Raw genomic sequence first — 17070 nt, 5'->3', positions numbered from 1 at the left:
AACACAGAGCATTGTCTTCTTGCCGAATTGATCTGGTTTTGCAGTCGATGTTGATGGTTGTCCTGGATTAACCTATGATTTTTCCCATTTAGAAAATCTTAAAATAAATCCATTTTTTATCGCCAGTAACAATTCGATGCAAAGTTGATTTTCTTTCATGTCTTTGAAGCAAGATCTGTCCTGCATTCAACTTATGTGGCACCCATTTTCCACTCTTTTGGATCTTTCCCATAGCTTTCAAACGGTCAGGAATTGTTTGTTGTGCAACATTTAGCATTGCTGCCATTTGCTTCTGACTCAAAGTATCATCTTCATCCAATATTGCTTGCAATTCGGCATCTTCGAACTTTTTTGGTGGTCTTCCATGTTCTTAATTTCTTACATCAAAATCATTATTTCAGAACCATTGAAACCATCTTTTGCATGTTGCTTCTAATAGAGCATGATCACCATATGCCTCGACAAACATTTGATGCGACTCTGCAGCACTGTTTTTCAAATGAAAACAAAAAATTAATGCTCTCCGCAAATAATCCCTTTCTGGTACAAAATTCGACATTGTTAACACGATGAAAACCTATGATGTTGTTTGTTCCTTGACTTGATGTCTACTAAATATCTTTGACAGATGTCATACCAACCAAACAAAAAAAAATTAAGGCTCGTTAACAACAACTGTTCCCTATTGACACACATGTATCTTAACGCTCATTTCATACTGGTACACCTGGTATATTAAGAGGGGTGGAAAGGGTATTCCTCATTTCAGGGCATGACAAGAGGTAGTCAAAACCCTGGCAGAGAAAGTGATTCAGTTTCTGCAGATATGATTGGTACTGTGTTTTGAGAAGAGTGCTCCTTCTTGGTTGTACAGTGGGTATGTTGGATGTGGTAGGTGACCGGAAAGACAAGGCACAGCAGCCCTGGTTTTGGACAAGCTTGGGAGGACAATTTTGGCCTATGAAGGCCTCAGTGGTCCCTTGGTATATTTGGAGAGGGACTACAAAAGTGACAGCCTTGAGTGGTAAGCTGCATGGAAGTACAGAGACAGTGGTCGTGTGTACATGTATGTGTGCGTGCGTGCATGATGTAGAAGTGTTTGTGGATTCTCTTCTGAATACTTAAAAAAAACTTGCAGTCTCCCTGCTTCATCAAGATTACTTTGACACAGTTTTCACATTGTTGTTCTTCAGTGTAAATTATTTACAGCTTAAATGTGATGTTAAAACAGATGACATAAACATCTTAAAATGTACATTGCAACAGTTTTATTGTTGTATTTGTTGTTACAGGTGTTCATTCTATAGCATACGCGTTCCCCCATGTCCGTATAGTCACATCTGCTTTGGATAAAGAAATTAATGAAAAATTTTATGTTGTTCCTGGTATTGGCAATTTTGGTGACCGTTATTTTGGAACTGAGCCATCAGAGGAGGCCTTCTGATATTGTGTATGAAATTGTTGCAGTTTGAAGTAAACAGTATTGCTGTAACAGTCAGCGACAGATAGTTAACTGCAACAAAAGAAAATGTGCTCTCCAGAATTGTTCAGTGGAACAGTGTTTAATGATACAGGGTTTTTGTAATTGTTTTCAGTACTTATGCTTTTACCACGGAAGTGAGAAGCTGTGTGTGTGTGTGTGTGTGTGTGTGTGTGTGTGTGTGTGTGTCATGTAATTAGATGTTATGTTACTGGTTATTTTGTCCCTCACCGTGCTTTCACCTGTGTATAATATCATTATTTATTTATTTACTTTTTGAAAGAAAATGGAATGAATTTTGCAATGTCAATTTGTTGTTGAAATGTGTACAAATATGCAATGCAGTGTTACCAAGTGAATCGTGTGCCTGTTGAGGGGAACACAGTGCCATGTTATACTGTGGTATGAAATATTGGAAGCTATTTTGGTACTTGGCATAAGGCAGAAATATAATGGTGACAATCTTTAGTAGTTGGCATTTTTTCTGCTTCCCTATAAAGAATGCTAATGTGTAAGAAACACAGACAGCTTGGGATTAAATACTGAACACCTCAATTTATTTGAAAAAGCAAAATCTTCATTTGCAATACTACTGTACAAGCAGTTACTTTACTGTTCAATCACTCTTTATTGTGTTGGATACGTACATTTCTAGTTTGTCACAACTACCTGTATATACTCTGCAGAAATGTTTGATCAGAGAGTGTGCCACTTATTCCAGGCTCACGCTTTGCTTGATGGGGCTGGCACTGCATCTTTTTGACACTGAGTCAAATCCGAAAAATGTGAAAAGTGGTATTTTATTAAGGGCAGTGTTTCTGTTGAATAAAGAAGTATTGTTACTAAAGTTTCGAATTTAAAATTTATTTAGCATGTACAAAGCATTTTATTTCATTTTCAAGGAAACTTAACTTCTGGTAAGATAACTTTTTGTTGAATATTAATTGATGTATTTTGTCTGACAGATAAAGTGAAGGGTGTCTTTTTTTTTAATGTATGATTGCATCAAGAATAGAGCCATCCTTAAAGAACATCAAAGACATAAAGGAGTTGAACATTACATTCAGTTCTGTTAGTGATACCACCACCTCCTCCTCCTCCTCCTTTATCATTAAGAATTTGTCTCCGCCCCCCCCCCCTCAAAAAAAAAAAAAAAAAAAAATTGCTTGTAATACTGTTGATTCCTCATCACATGAAATTTCTATTTGTTCGTACTTTACTGATCTGAATACTTTGCTGCTTTCGTGAACAACAGTTCTATCACAGTTGATGTTAAATTCAAACAGTGTGAAAGATGTAATTGCTTGTATATGGAATTACCACATATGAATATAATAGATAATATAATAGATATACAATTACCACATATTTTATACTCAGTTATTCTATCATTATAAAACAGCCAAAAGGCAACTACCCCCTATAGCAGAATGACATGTGGCACATGCACGTGTAGCAGAACAGTGTTCACTACCTTTTGAGCTGTAGCTCATTTTATAGTGGAAAGTGTCACACACACACACACACACACACACACACACACACACACACACACACACACACACACCACCCTAGCTGCGGTGACACTCAATGACATAGTGTCACTACAGCTGTGGTAGTGTGCATTTAGATGTCTGTGTGGTAGATTGTTTGAGTGTGTGCACTTTCTACAAGAAAAAGAGCCCGAGCTCGAAAGCTAGTGAACGCTTTCTGTCTGTATGTGTGTACCACATCAGTCTGCTGTATGTAAGTAGTTGCCTTTCCCTTATTTGATGTATTATTCCATCCAGCAGTTTCCAGTATTGCTATTCTGTCATTGTTTTAAGTATAGTATTTGTTTAAATGCCATTGCCATGGCCCTCACTAGTTCCTCACGATTATGGGTTTTATTATAATTATGTTAAATGCTAATATCAGACATTCTTGCTACAGTTTCCTAGTTTTATAAAATATTATTGTAAAAACTGCTGAGTGTAGTAAAGAGGTCTGCAAATTGGACATTTTGCTCACTCTCACTCGCTTAAGTGCACTGTGCTCATGCATGGCGTGTAGAAGTAGGAATGCTTGGACCAGGCAGGCTAAGGCACAGTGGGAAGGAGAAGGCAGAAGCCCCCTGGTCTGGTGCACTCGCCGATTTGTGTGTCTGGAGGTTGGTGTTACTTCTGACATACTCCCACCAGATGATGGAATTAAACTTGCATTAACTTGGCGATGCAGTAGACGTGTACTGCTGCATAGTAGTGTCTAATCGTGACATTGGTCGATAAGAGAAAATAGCGTGTTTTAAAGAATAATAAAAATTTGGAAAGAGTTTAAAGTTTCACCAGACAACTGAGTAAATATCAACTTTTGTAATCGTGGTCACACTCAGAATGAAAAATCATATTGCTGTCTTTCACGACGACGTCTGCTTTATCAATTCAAAATTACGTACGTGAATTTTATCACCTAATCATTTGAAAATCTAGCAGGAACAAAATTGTCTCCTAATTGTGTTCTGTTAGTGTTGCAGTTTCAAAGAACTGTCTGGATGTCATCTGTTTGTTTCCAGTCAAGTCTGCTTCGTCTGTCTGAGATAAGGTTCTGTGCCAACTGAAATGTCCTTCACTAGCCACATTTGAGACTGAAACTCAAAACATTCTTCTGGCTAAATTAGATACCGTGGGAAATACAGTAGTGTTCTGCTTGCACCTCAAGTAGATCGTCGTCATTATGACTATTCATTCAGACGGAATAAAAGTCAATATGAGCAGGTTTTGTATGCACGGTCTACAGTCTAGTCACTCTGGAAACAGGAAGTACATTTTTTTTTGGCTGGTGACTGGCTGACAGTCTCTCAGCAGTGCTAAATATATATTTACAGATATCTCACAGACAGAGTAATATTACTGTCATATTATAATTTTGTTCTAGCTTACCTGAATTAATATTTCATTACAAATTTGACACTCTTTAAGTTTCAAAGGTGTTTTAATTTATTTAAATTTGGTTATTAATGCTTTGATTGTTAATTGGTTTGAGCCTGTTTAGTAGAAGGTAGGTTTGGGATGGTTGTGCAGAGGTATTCTTTATCAGATAAACTACAGTTTATTTAATCGTATTCTATAAGTCCACAAATAATCCAGCTAGTTTTTTGCAAGATAATCTCAGGGCTTGGAAAAACTCAGACACAAATGTTGTTATTATTCATAAACTTTCTTAACATGCCTCAAGCACGGTTGTAATTGAAATTATTTGCATGATGCGTAAGCAAATGGGGTACTCAGTCCAGCTAAAATTAAAGTAATGTTATGCACCTTATTGAGGTACACTGCTTTCTGTCAGGACTACACTTTAGCCGAAATGAAATAAATTAATGCAGCAGTGCTCCTCTGCAACGTGATGCTGTGAAAGAAAATCTGTAAATTGAAATGCTCTTATTGCGGCTGTTAGCCACAGAAACGGGTCAAGATTGTTTTTCTTCTCTGCAGTGCTAAAAGCTGAAATCTTAAAGGATTTGACACAGGGAATGCTAATCTTATAGATAACATGTGCTGTCATTTAACCATAATAATAATAATATATATTCTGAAAATGACTGAATGAAACATTAGTACTTTAACTACGGATCTGAATACAGAGCTGTTCATCGAATCTTTATACCAAGGAGGACAAAGATTATACCCTAGGCTAGGACATCACATATATTCTTTCTTTTTATACATTATCCTTTTTTCTCCACACAAATAATTAAAGAAATAATTTTCTAATAAAATTATGGAAAAACACAACACACAGAATTTAACATCCCATCTCTGCCAGAAATGGACACAATTTTAATAATCTGAAGAGCCACCTGAGAAATGTTACTATTCTGTGCATCATCCAAATTTAGACTTTCTCCTGTGTGAGAAGAAGATAGAATTCTTTCAGCACTCGTAGTTTCTATAGTTGTCAGACGATAATATGGCAGTTCTAGTATACTGCCAGAATACCAGTGACATGGAAACTAGTGTTCTGCAATTAAGTGAAAATTTAATTTTATGCACGTGCAGCGTGTATTGTACAAGGAAATTGGGTCTGCAGTAATTTAAATGTGCCTCGGTATCTACCAGCAATGCATTAGTGTGTCTTTTTTGTTTATACACCTGTAATAAAACGAACTGAATTGTTGGATACCTCTCGCCATCACACCATAATCCTGTAGCAGGCAACTTAGTGGTGATCAGGTAACTAGTGGAAATCATGGAATTCTCAAACGAGTATGAAGAAAGTAGAATGTAATAATATTATGAAAAGGATAGTTGCTATTCACTATATAGTGGAGATGCCGAGTCACAGAGAGGAATGACAAAAAGGCTGTCACAAAACAAGCTTTTGGCCAACAAGGCCTTTCTCCAAAAATACATGAACACGTAAATCGTAAATGCAACTCTCACACACACGACTGTAGTCTTTGGCAGCTGAAGCCATTTGTTGTGCCTATCTGTGCCTCAGCATCTCTGCTGTATGGTGAATAGCAACTATCCTTTTCATAATTGTTACATTCCATCTTGGAGTTTCCATTGTTTGATTTTGGAAGTAGAATGTAGTTGCTCACCAAGTTCAAAGCATCTGTATTTACATCTGTCAGACTTTCACAGAACTACGTGCACCAAGCAATGAGACTGAGCATAAATGCCACATGCTAACCTCAAGTGTGTAGCAGTCTAGATATCAAAATGAGAAAAATTATTCTTGCTAGCCAGTAAAACTGTCTGAGTCAAGGCAAATTTAAATCATTGAAATAGTGTATTGATTGTTTGGAATGTATAGTTTGTTGTCTTCATTTATGTCGATCAAGGAGAGCATTTAAAGCTATATTATACTAGGTATAATAGGAAAGGGATGCATCAGGTGAGAGTAAATTTTCTTAATGTTAGGAACAGTAGTGGGTGCACATTTTAAATTTGTACAAGATCCAGCCATTTTGTTAACATTTTGCATCAGTCATTAAGGAAGAGTGAAACTTTATTCATTTAAAGGACACGAGAAAGAAAGAAATTTCTCTGATGCCTTTGAATCAGTGGAAAACACTTTAACTACTTAGTTTCATGTACACCATCTTTGAGAAAAGGGCTTTGAATTTTCATCCGCATCCTGCATCCCTTGACATGAAGTGACAGTGTCATCTATCAGTTACTATAATATAGTTATTCAGTGGAAGAGAGCAACTAATTAGTTCTGCAAGATGAGGATAAAACTTGTTTCATTTTGCTGGGTGAGTACTGTAATAGAATCACGAAGCTGTTATTGTTCAACCTTATTCCAACATTTGACATCTCCCATGTTTTGCTTCAAATTAATCTGTGAAAAGAAGTATTTTAATGTATAGGAGAAAAGGGAACCACTCACTTGCCACTCTTTAATGTGTGGCACATAGATTTTTGTAACTGCTAGGTTGTTGTTGTCTTCAGTCCGAAGACTGGTTTGATGCAGCTCTCCATGCTAATCTATCTTGTGCAAGCCCCTTCATTGCCAAATAAGTAATGCGACCTACATCTTTCTGAATCTGCTTACTGTATTCATGTTTTGTCTATATCTCTGATTTTTACCATCCACACTTCCCTCCAGTACTAAATTGGTGGTCCCTTGATATCACGGAAAGCTTCCTATCAACCAGTCCCTTCTTTTGTCAAGTTGTGCCCTAAATTCCTTGTCCCCCCAATTCTATTTAGTACCTCCTCATTAGTTACATGATTGATTGAACATCTATAATCTTCAGCATTCTTCTGTAATCTGTAACACCCTATTTAGAAAGCTTCTATTCTCTCTTTAGATAAACTGTTGATCGTCCATGTTTCACTTCCATACGTGGCTACACTCCAGACAAAAACCTTCAGAAAAGGCTTAAAACTAGAAGATATTCATTTGAAAATCTTGTATGTCTGTTGCTTTGCAGCTTGTGTGTGTGTGTGTGTGTGTGTGTGTGTGTGTGTGTGTGTGTGTGTCTTGTCGTACACAGGAAGCTGCACTTCAACAGTATTCATTCACCAGACCAGTATTCAGGCATATACCCAATCCTCAGTGACATATGATACAGGGAAGAAACAGGCAAATGTGTATATATATCACTGTTGATAACACTGGAACGTTCTGTGTGCACTGGAGCATAAACATAGTACTTGCATATTGTGTGCATTTACATTTACATTCATTGGGTTTATATGTTCATGTCAGTTGTTTCTCTTGAATTCTTATTATGCTTTCAGCACCTTTCGTTACAGAAGTATTTAGATTTCTCCTTTTTCATAAAGCGAATATCCTTTTGACCTGATACAAAATAATTATAGTAATTTTCCATTTTCGCAACTGGCTTGTTGCTATCAGAATGAGAAATTTGGTTTCAAATCAGCAGCACTCCCGAGAGGGGAAAAAGGTAGACCATTATCTTTCCTTTTGGCGTTTTATACTACCATGAAATATGCATGCTTGTGGCAAAATGATATTCTCATGGAAAACATATGTAGGCATTGGTGTGGAACTTTGCTACTAAAGATTTGTTTTTTAATTTGAACAAGGCTTTGTCAGTGTGGATGAGCAAGAAACTCTTTAAGTGCATGTGCTGGGAACAACTTTTGATATTTCACTAAATATTGATTGTGACAATAATAGTACACACACAAACACTGGATAGGATTAGGAAAATGCACTTTAATTCAGTTGACTCCAGTGAAAGTGTAGTATATGCTACTCTTTCAGTTGGGGAAAATGGAGGAGCCTGATTTCACTTTTTCTTGTTCAGAAATCATCTGTTCATGTATTGATATGTTAAGATATTTGTTTTATCCACTGTTGACTATTTATTATTGTAATTAAACTATAAGGACATGGGAAAAATTGTAATACATTTGCAAGACAAGTGCATCATACCAGTCACACGTAAATGAATTTTTAATAAACCATTATGAATATTTCATACTTCCATGATTCATATTAGAATTGAGCTACAAAGTTACTCTTTACGACAAACTGCACCAGAGTTATTTTTGTGATATTTTTTCTGCAAGAGGTGTAATTTAAACTTTATGTAAGAGGTATTTGATACTGCATATAGCTCATAGACTTGAGAGGTAAGCAGCATTAGCAGATCGCGGAGAACTAAAACAGAGATTTTCATGAGATAGCCCACTGTGCTAGTAAGTTCATTGTAGGATATACCATTTTGTCAATATTGTTCCGATAAAAGTAGCAATTATTGGTACATTTGTTTCAGAAAATTGCTGTTGATTTAGTTATAAACATTGTGTGGCAGCCACAGTTGCTTCTGTTTAGTGAGCTTCCACTAAAAAGAATGGTAGTGTAACACTAATTAATATGAACAGTATACCACAAAATGTATCACACTTTTAAATGTTGTGATGTGTACTTGAATAAGAGGTATAACTTTCATGAGACAATGCAGTTTAGGTGGAGAAAATGCTCTTATCAGAACACTACTTTTTATTTGAATTTTGTTTGCAAATGCAGTTACATCATAAATAGTTCATAACAGTAATCTATATTGGTGCTCATTATTGAAGGATTAGTGTTATTGTAAAATTGATTGTAATTGCCCACCGTTTTTGTTGTAGTGCTGAACATTTATATGTAACCTCTGTGTGTGGTGTTTTACATTTAACTGCTCCAAGTATTAATATCTTAACTGCAAATTGTCAGTTTTACGGAAGCAGCAAAAAAGTTTAAATAAACAGTATAAATCAAAATTTATTTCAATTTCATTGAAATCTCTTATATTAACAGTTAAAATAGAGGTTTAAATGTCCTATACTAATGTTCTCTACCAGTTTTGAAAAATGGATTTTGCAGACAGTGTTTCTCTGCAGAAAAATCTGCAGTATGTCTCTGTTGTAAGTTGCACAACAATAGCTTTTTGATAACAGAAACTGACAAAATAATGTATTATATCCTTTTGCACTTTTCGCAACAAATCCTCATTCATCAACACTTGATACATCATCTGTAGGTTGAGAGGAAAATGTGATATGCGTATTTGAGAATGTCATTGTATGATAGCTGCCTTCCTCTAGATTGCTTCTGGACAAATATACACTTTCCTTTTACCTGGTAAGTGTACGTTAAGTACACTTTGTATGATCATTCTTCTAAGGCAGCATTTTCCTGTACTTTACTCCACATCACCTTATTTTTACTGGTGTCACACATCCACTGTTGCTTGTGCACAGCTTTCTTGAAGTTGTGTATTAAGCCCTGACTTGTTTTGTTAACTGTGTATTGTTTACCAATTACCTTACTCCTAATAATTAAGGTGATCAACTGATCCGGAATGTACACAGATAGGTTCTTCTTTTGCTCAGTGTGTGCATTGAGTAACCCTCATTTTGGGAGTGCCCCTGTTCCTGAAAGCAATGTGTGATTGATGTTACAAAGTTATTGATGCAGTGACGAATATTGAAAATAGGAATCTGTTTGTATTTACCCTCCACAGCTATCTGAGTAGAGTTTTAATATTTTGCTACCTTTACCAGCTTGCAACTATAAGAAATGGTAGACAACTGGCTCTTTCATTTAGACTGTGATGGCTAATGGCCTCGTGCAAAACATAGCATTGCCGTTCCTTGTTTCCCATGTCGTATACCACGACACTGAATGTGGAATATTTTCTTTTGTAGTAATAAAGGCTCGCATCAAACAGAGTACTGGCCAACATATTCTGCATATTGAAACATGCGCTGATAATGAACTGTCTGAGATTGAAGTCATTTCATATTTTTCTTTCAATTCGGTTTCAATAGCTTTATTTGCATTGTGGGAGGGATACTTGTTTGCCAACTTTGCTTTCTCCTTTCCAGAACAACTAGTGTAAAGTTTGCATATTTCACTCTTAACCTTTTTAAGCTGAAAGAGTGACAAATTATATTGTTGGTTGAATATATCGGTATATTGCGTTAATGTGGCAGGATTCAAGGAGACATACTTACATTCCTTGATTCATTTGTGGTACATTCTGTGCATATTTGCAATGCTCACTTTGCCATCAAGGTATCTGCTGCATGTTTCTTTCCTTGTGTGATGTAATTCTACACAAGGAATGCTACTGTATTTATATGCTCTCGCACTGTCTGCTTTGTCAGATTGTTTTGTATTCCCACTTTTGGAATGCTTTCCTCTTATATCAGGTAACAAAATTCCATGTGCTCCTACTTTTTTCATTGTAATACTCACCAACATATCTGAAATAGAGTGGATATGCAGCTTTCATTGGGTTGAGAACCATACTAATTGTCGTTAATGTTCGAATTGAATACATAATTAGTTAATAACTTAATCATTGATACCAATAATAAAAGTAGTAGACTTGGAACCTGTTCATACAGCAGATTATTTATTATTATTATTATTATTATTATTATTATTATTATTATTATATGTGAAATCACTGGTTACACTCTTACTTACGACCATGTTTACAGTAAGTATAGCTATTATTGGCTACAATTAATCTTAGATGAGAATGCTTTTAACGTAATAGTGAGGACGGTAAACAACACACACTTTCAAGCAGTTAACATTCTCTGTAAAACCATTGTTACTACAGCTATGATTTTAATTATGCTACTATTTTCCTACGGTTAAATAGTTCCTCCGATGACTCTCAATATTCTGGAGATTTCTATTCCAGTTAAGTTGCAGTGTTAGGCATAATGTTTTTATGCAGGAGTAAAATAGTGAAGTAACAATTCTGGAGAACATTGTAACTCAGTTTGGCCATTTTCGGACTTATGATGTTAATTCTCAGTGCTGTTGATTTATTACAAGAAGTATATTTGTTTTTCTTCCTCCAAATGATTATCAGTTACAGTGTTTTGTAATTCTTCAGTTTTTAAAGTAACATGCTTGATGGAATGTCAGAATTATTTTTAAAATATATATGTATATCTGTCCCATACCATGCTTTGTGCCTTGAGGGAGAGATGTTGCGAAAGATTGAGATGGAAGGGCAGTAAACTCGCACCACAATGAGGATGTGTAGTGGTTAATAAAAAAGAAAAGAAAAGAAAATGTGGGAAGAAATCGTGAGTAAAAAAGAGGTTTTTTAAAATCGTTAAGGACCGTGAAAAAAGGGAAAGAAAGAAATGCAAATCGCACTTCGTATTACAGAAAAAGTTATTGGACTTCGTGATTCGTAAAAGCTATTGTTGGGGTGGTCCTTGTGGCGTTTCTGAGCAAAGTCAAACCAATTTCCACTACAAAAATTATTGAAAAAGAACAGAGAATTACAAAATGTAACTGAAAGGGGGAAATGGCGTAGATAAGTGTTCATTCTTTATCATGTTAACATGTCTTCTTTCATGTGGCGTCCAGGTCTTCGAAAATCTCCTACTACATTTCTGCGTGAAAAGTAGTTTCATCGTCCAGGAATTTCTAATGTATACAAAACAGTCTTCATATTAAATGCAATTTATTTTACGTTGCTTCCCTCCTCCAAATGTCATAACTTCCACAATATGTCTACACATTAATAAGGTAACCCCCCCCACTTCAGATCACGTCTGCATTAAGCTTCCGCTCTCGAGAGACCAAAAAAAAAAAAAGGATAGGGAAAAAAAGTTACAATTTTAGTATTTTCTCTGCCGTCGAGCGCTTATACCGCTGCCACGGTATAATTTATGTCTGAGGGAACGAGTGTAGCGCGGCGAAATTCAAAGTCCCGCTACAGATGACTCACCTGTTGTGAGACCAAGGCAAGACAAAGACAAAGGTGAAGGGGAAGTGGCAGAGACACTATCCCTGGTGCTTCCGCCTCTGCCTTACAACATGTATCACAACTCTCTCTCTCTCTCTCTCTCTCTCTCTCTCTCTCTCTCTCTCTCTCTCTCTCTCTCTGGGTGAAGGCTGTGTCCAAAAGCTATACGTAAGTGTCTTTTAATTGTGCCTGTCTGCAACTTGATGCCTCTTCTTTATGGTAAGTTGCAAAGTGGCAGCCATTTGATTCACAAAAATTCGCATTCTAATCTCAGCTGCAACACTGGTTGCCCAGTCAATAGCATCACAAAACTAAGTTTGAAAAATGTAATGAATCAACATGTTAGGAGCTGTTACTCAGCTGCTATTGGTGATTAACACATTCCAGTCACTGTTTGAAGAGACTGAGCATGTTGTGATTTCCATAGTAGTCACTATTCAAAGAATCTCATAGCATGGCATTTCAAATTTTTACTTCACGATGCATTATTTTCAAGCAATGATGGCTTAAACACTTGTTTACTCTTTAAAACTTTCGAGAGCTGCGAAATGTATATTCCTGCTTCCACAATTTACTACGTGACTTGTAAAACATATTACAGGTGTAATCAGTTCTTGCACATTCATTGTAGCAGCGTGCTTCCATAGTCATCTTGATCACAAAAGTTTGTCGTAAAATGGCAAAGAGTTTGACTAATGAAGAAATTCTGAGGCTGCTTGAAGAATCTGGTTCGGAAATTGACGATAATGGTTTTGAAATTTGTGATAGTAATCCTGAAACACATGGTAATTTGCTTGAATTGTTCCTTTTAGGAACAGGAGTGATACAAAGAAGTAAAAAAAAAAGTTTGATGTCTGGGGGCTGGAGCAGTCACTGTGGCCTGGCAGGATTGTGTTACAATCAAGAGGTTCTTGCAATGTCAATACCCTAATTTTACAAGCGGGCAGGCAACGACACCATCGGGCAAGTGTGTTCTTTTTTTTTTTTTTTTTTTTTTTTCTTCTTCTTTCTCTCTACTGATCAGTTATCATTCAGCCATTTCTCTTTCTTCAAGTATACCTTGTGCAAATATGAATAAAAGTTATCCATTGTTAATGATACAGTTATGTATGAAATAATTACCTGTTGTTGTTGTTGTGGTCTTCAGTCCTGAGACTGGTTTGATGCAGCTCTCCATGCTACTCTATCCTGTGCAAGCTTCTTCATCTCCCAGTACCTACTGCAGCCTACATCCTTCTGAATCTGCTTAGTGTATTCATCTCTTGGTCTCCCGCTATGATTTTTACCCTCCACGCTGCCCTCCAGTACTAAATTGGTGATCCCTCGATGTCTCAGAACATGTCCTACTAACCGATCCCTTCTTCTAGTCAAGTTGTGCCACAAGCTCCTCTTCTCCCCAATTCTATGCAATACCTCCTCGTTAGTTATGTGATCTAGCCATCTAATCTTCAGCATTCTTCTGTAGCACCACATTTCGAAAGCTTCTATTCTCTTCTTGTCTAAACTATTTATCGTCCACGTTTCACTTCCATACATGGCTACACTCCATACAGATACTTTCAGAAACGACTTCCTGACACTTAAATCTACACTCGATGTTAACAAATTTTTCGTCTTCAGAAACGCTTTCCTTGTCATTGCCAGTCTACATTTTATATCCTCTCTACTTCGACCAACATCAGTTATTTTGCTCCCCAAATAGCAAAACTCCTTTCCTACTTTAAGTGTCTCATTTCCTAATCTAATTCCCTCAGCATCACCCGGTTTAATTTTACTACATTCCATTATCCTCGTTTTGCTTTTGTTGATATTAATCCTATAACCTCCTTTCAAAACACTGTCCATTCTGTTCAACTGGTCTTCCAAGTCCTTTGCTGTCTCTTACAGAATTAAAATGTCATTAACCTCAAAGTTTTTATTTCTTCTCCGGTAATTTTCACATCTGTCAACACCTGCTTTCTTTGGGATTGGAATTATTATATTCTTCTTGAAGTCTGAGGGTATTTCGCCTGTCTCATACATCTTGCTCACCAGATGGTAGTTTTGTCAGGACTGACTCTCCCAAGGCCGTGAGTAGTTCTAATGGAATGTTGTCTACTCCCGGGGCCTTGTTTCGACTCAGGTGTTTCAGTGCTCTGTCAAACTCTTCACGCAGTATCATATCTCCCATTTCATCTTCATCTACATCCTCTTCCATTTCCATAACATTGTCCTCAAGTACATCGCCCTTGTATAGACCCTCTATATACTCCTTCCACCTTTCTGCTTTCCCTTCTTTGCTTAGAACTGGGCTTCCATCAAAGCTCTTGATATTCATGCAAGTGGTTCTCCTTCCTCCAAAGGTCTCTTTAATTTTCCTTTACGCAGTATCTATCTTACCCCTCGTGAGATAAGCCTCTACATCCATACCTTTGTCCTCTAGCCATCCCTGCTTAGCCATTTTGCACTTCCTGTCGATCTCATTTTTGAGACGTTTGTATTCCTTTTTGCCTGCTTCACAGACTGCATTTTTATATTTTCTCCTTTCATCTATTAAATTCAATATTTCTTCTGTTACCCAAGGATTTCTACTAACCCTCGTCTTTTTACCTACTTGATCCTTGCTGCCTTCACTACTTCATCTCTCAGAGCTACCCATTCTTCTTCTACTGTATTTCTTTCCCCCCATTCCTGTCAATTGTTCTCTTATGCTCTCCCTGAAACTCTGTACAACCTCTGGTTTAGTCAGTTTATCCAGGTCCCATCTCCTTAAATTCCCACCTTTTTGCAGTTTCTTCCATTTTAATCTACAGTCCATAACCAATAGATTGTGGTCAGTCCACATCTGCCCCTGGAAATGTCTTACAGTTTAAAACCTGGTTCCTAAATCTCTGTCTTACCATTATATAATCTATCTGATACCTTTTAATATCTCCAGGGTTCTTCCATGTATACAATCTTCTTTCATGATTCTTAAACCAAGTGTTAGCTATGATTAAGTTATGCTCTGCGCAAAATTCTACCAGGTGGCTTTCTCTTTCATTTCTTAGCCCCAATCCATATTCACCTACTATAATTACTTATCCTACTGAATATCCCAAAGTGGTGACCCTGCAAAAATGAAGGAAAAACATTGTGAAATCCAGGATGGAATGTAACAATATTATGAAAAATCTGGCTTCAGCTGCCTGCCTGCATTTGTGTGTGTGTGTGTGTGTGTGTGTGTGTGTGTGTGTGTGTGTGTGTGTGTGTGTGTGTGCTTTTACAAAGTGCTTTTACAAAGTGCTTGTTGGCCAAAAGCTCATTTTCTGACGATATTTTTATTGTATCTATCTGCGACTCGGCATCTCCGCTATATGATGAATATCAACTACCTGTTTCATAATATTGGAAAACATTGTGAATATTACAAGTTAATGTATTGTCACAAAAACAATGGATGTGCCACCTCGGGCATCTGAAATTCTAAACTAGATTGTCTCTCAACTTTGGATTGCCAACTACTACTATCAATTCGCCACCAAATGGAGCAACAGGTGACAACCTATAAGATGAGTGTGCACACACTTGATGTACACTCCTGGAAATGGAAAAAAGAACACATTGACACCGGTGTGTCAGACCCACCATACTTGCTCCGGACACTGCGAGAGGTCTGTACAAGCAATGATCACACGCACGGCACAGCGGACACACCAGGAACCTCGGTGTTGGCCGTCGAATGGCGCTAGCTGCGCAGCATTTGTGCACCGCCGCCGTCAGTGTCAGCCAGTTTGCCGTGGCACACGGAGCTCCATCGCAGTCTTTAACACTGGTAGCATGCCGCGACAGCGTGGACGTGAACCGTATGTGCAGTTGACGGACTTTGAGCGAGGGCGTATAGTGGGCATGCGGGCGGCCGGGTGGACGTACCGCCGAATTGCTCAACACGTGGGGCATGAGGTCTCCACAGTACATCGATGTTGTCGCCAGTGGTCGGCGGAAGGTGCACGTGCCCGTCGACCTGGGACCGGACCGCAGCGACGCACGGATGCACGCCAAGACCGTAGGATCCTACGCAGTGCCATAGGGGACCGCACCGCCACTTCCAGGCAAATTAGGGACACTGTTGCTCCTGGGGTATCGGCGAGGACCATTCGCAACCGTCTCCATGAAGCTGGGCTACGGTCCTGCACACCGTTAGGCCGTCTTCCGCTCACGCCCCAACATCGTGCAGCCCGCCTCCAATGGTGTCGCGACAGGCGTGAATGGAGGGACGAATGGAGACGTGTCGTCTTCAGCGATGAGAGTCGCTTCTGCCTTGGTGCCAATGATGGTCGTATGCGTGTTTGGCGTCGTGCAGGTGAGCGCCACAATCAGGACTGCATACGACCGAGGCACACAGGGCCAACACCCAGCATCATGGTGTGGGGAGCGATCTCCTACACTGGCCGTACACCACTGGTGATCGTCGAGGGGACACTGAATAGTGCACGGTACATCCAAACCGTCATCGAACCCATCGTTCTACCATTCCTAGACCGGCAAGGGAACTTGCTGTTCCAGCAGGACAATGCACGTCCGCATGTATCCCGTGCCACCCAACGTGCTCTAGAAGGTGTAAGTCAACTACCCTGGCCAGCAAGATCTCCGGATCTGTCCCCCATTGAGCATATTTGGGACTGGATGAAGCGTCGTCTCATGCGGTCTGCACGTCCAGCACGAACGCTGGTCCAACTGAGGCGCCAGGTGGAAATGGCATGGCAAGCCATTCCACAGGACTACATCCAGCATCTCTACGATCGTCTCCATGGGAGAATGGCAGCCTGCATTGCTGCGAAAGGTGGATATACACTGTACTAGTGCCGACATTGTGCATGCTCTGTTGCCTGTGTCTATGTGCCTG

General features: G+C 38.4%; 1 protein-coding gene across 2 annotated transcripts in view; it reads left to right on the top strand.

The window, feature by feature from the left end:
- Window positions 1-2327, top strand: part of LOC126252538 (uridine-cytidine kinase-like 1) — a 131254-nt gene extending 128927 nt beyond the window's left edge. For both annotated transcript variants that reach the window (XM_049953434.1, XM_049953433.1), the window contains exon 11: window positions 1293-2327. In XM_049953434.1, the coding sequence (XP_049809391.1) occupies window positions 1293-1444 (152 nt within the window). In that variant the 3' untranslated portion in view covers window positions 1445-2327. The remainder of the gene's footprint in view (window positions 1-1292) is intronic.
- The last annotated feature ends 14743 nt before the right edge of the window (window positions 2328-17070 follow it).

This window comes from Schistocerca nitens, chromosome 4, assembly GCF_023898315.1.
Source record: "Schistocerca nitens isolate TAMUIC-IGC-003100 chromosome 4, iqSchNite1.1, whole genome shotgun sequence".
Lineage (NCBI taxonomy): Eukaryota > Metazoa > Arthropoda > Insecta > Orthoptera > Acrididae > Schistocerca > Schistocerca nitens.
The sequence above is the reverse complement of the archived record's forward strand: the minus strand, read 5'-3'. Positions and strand labels throughout refer to the sequence as shown.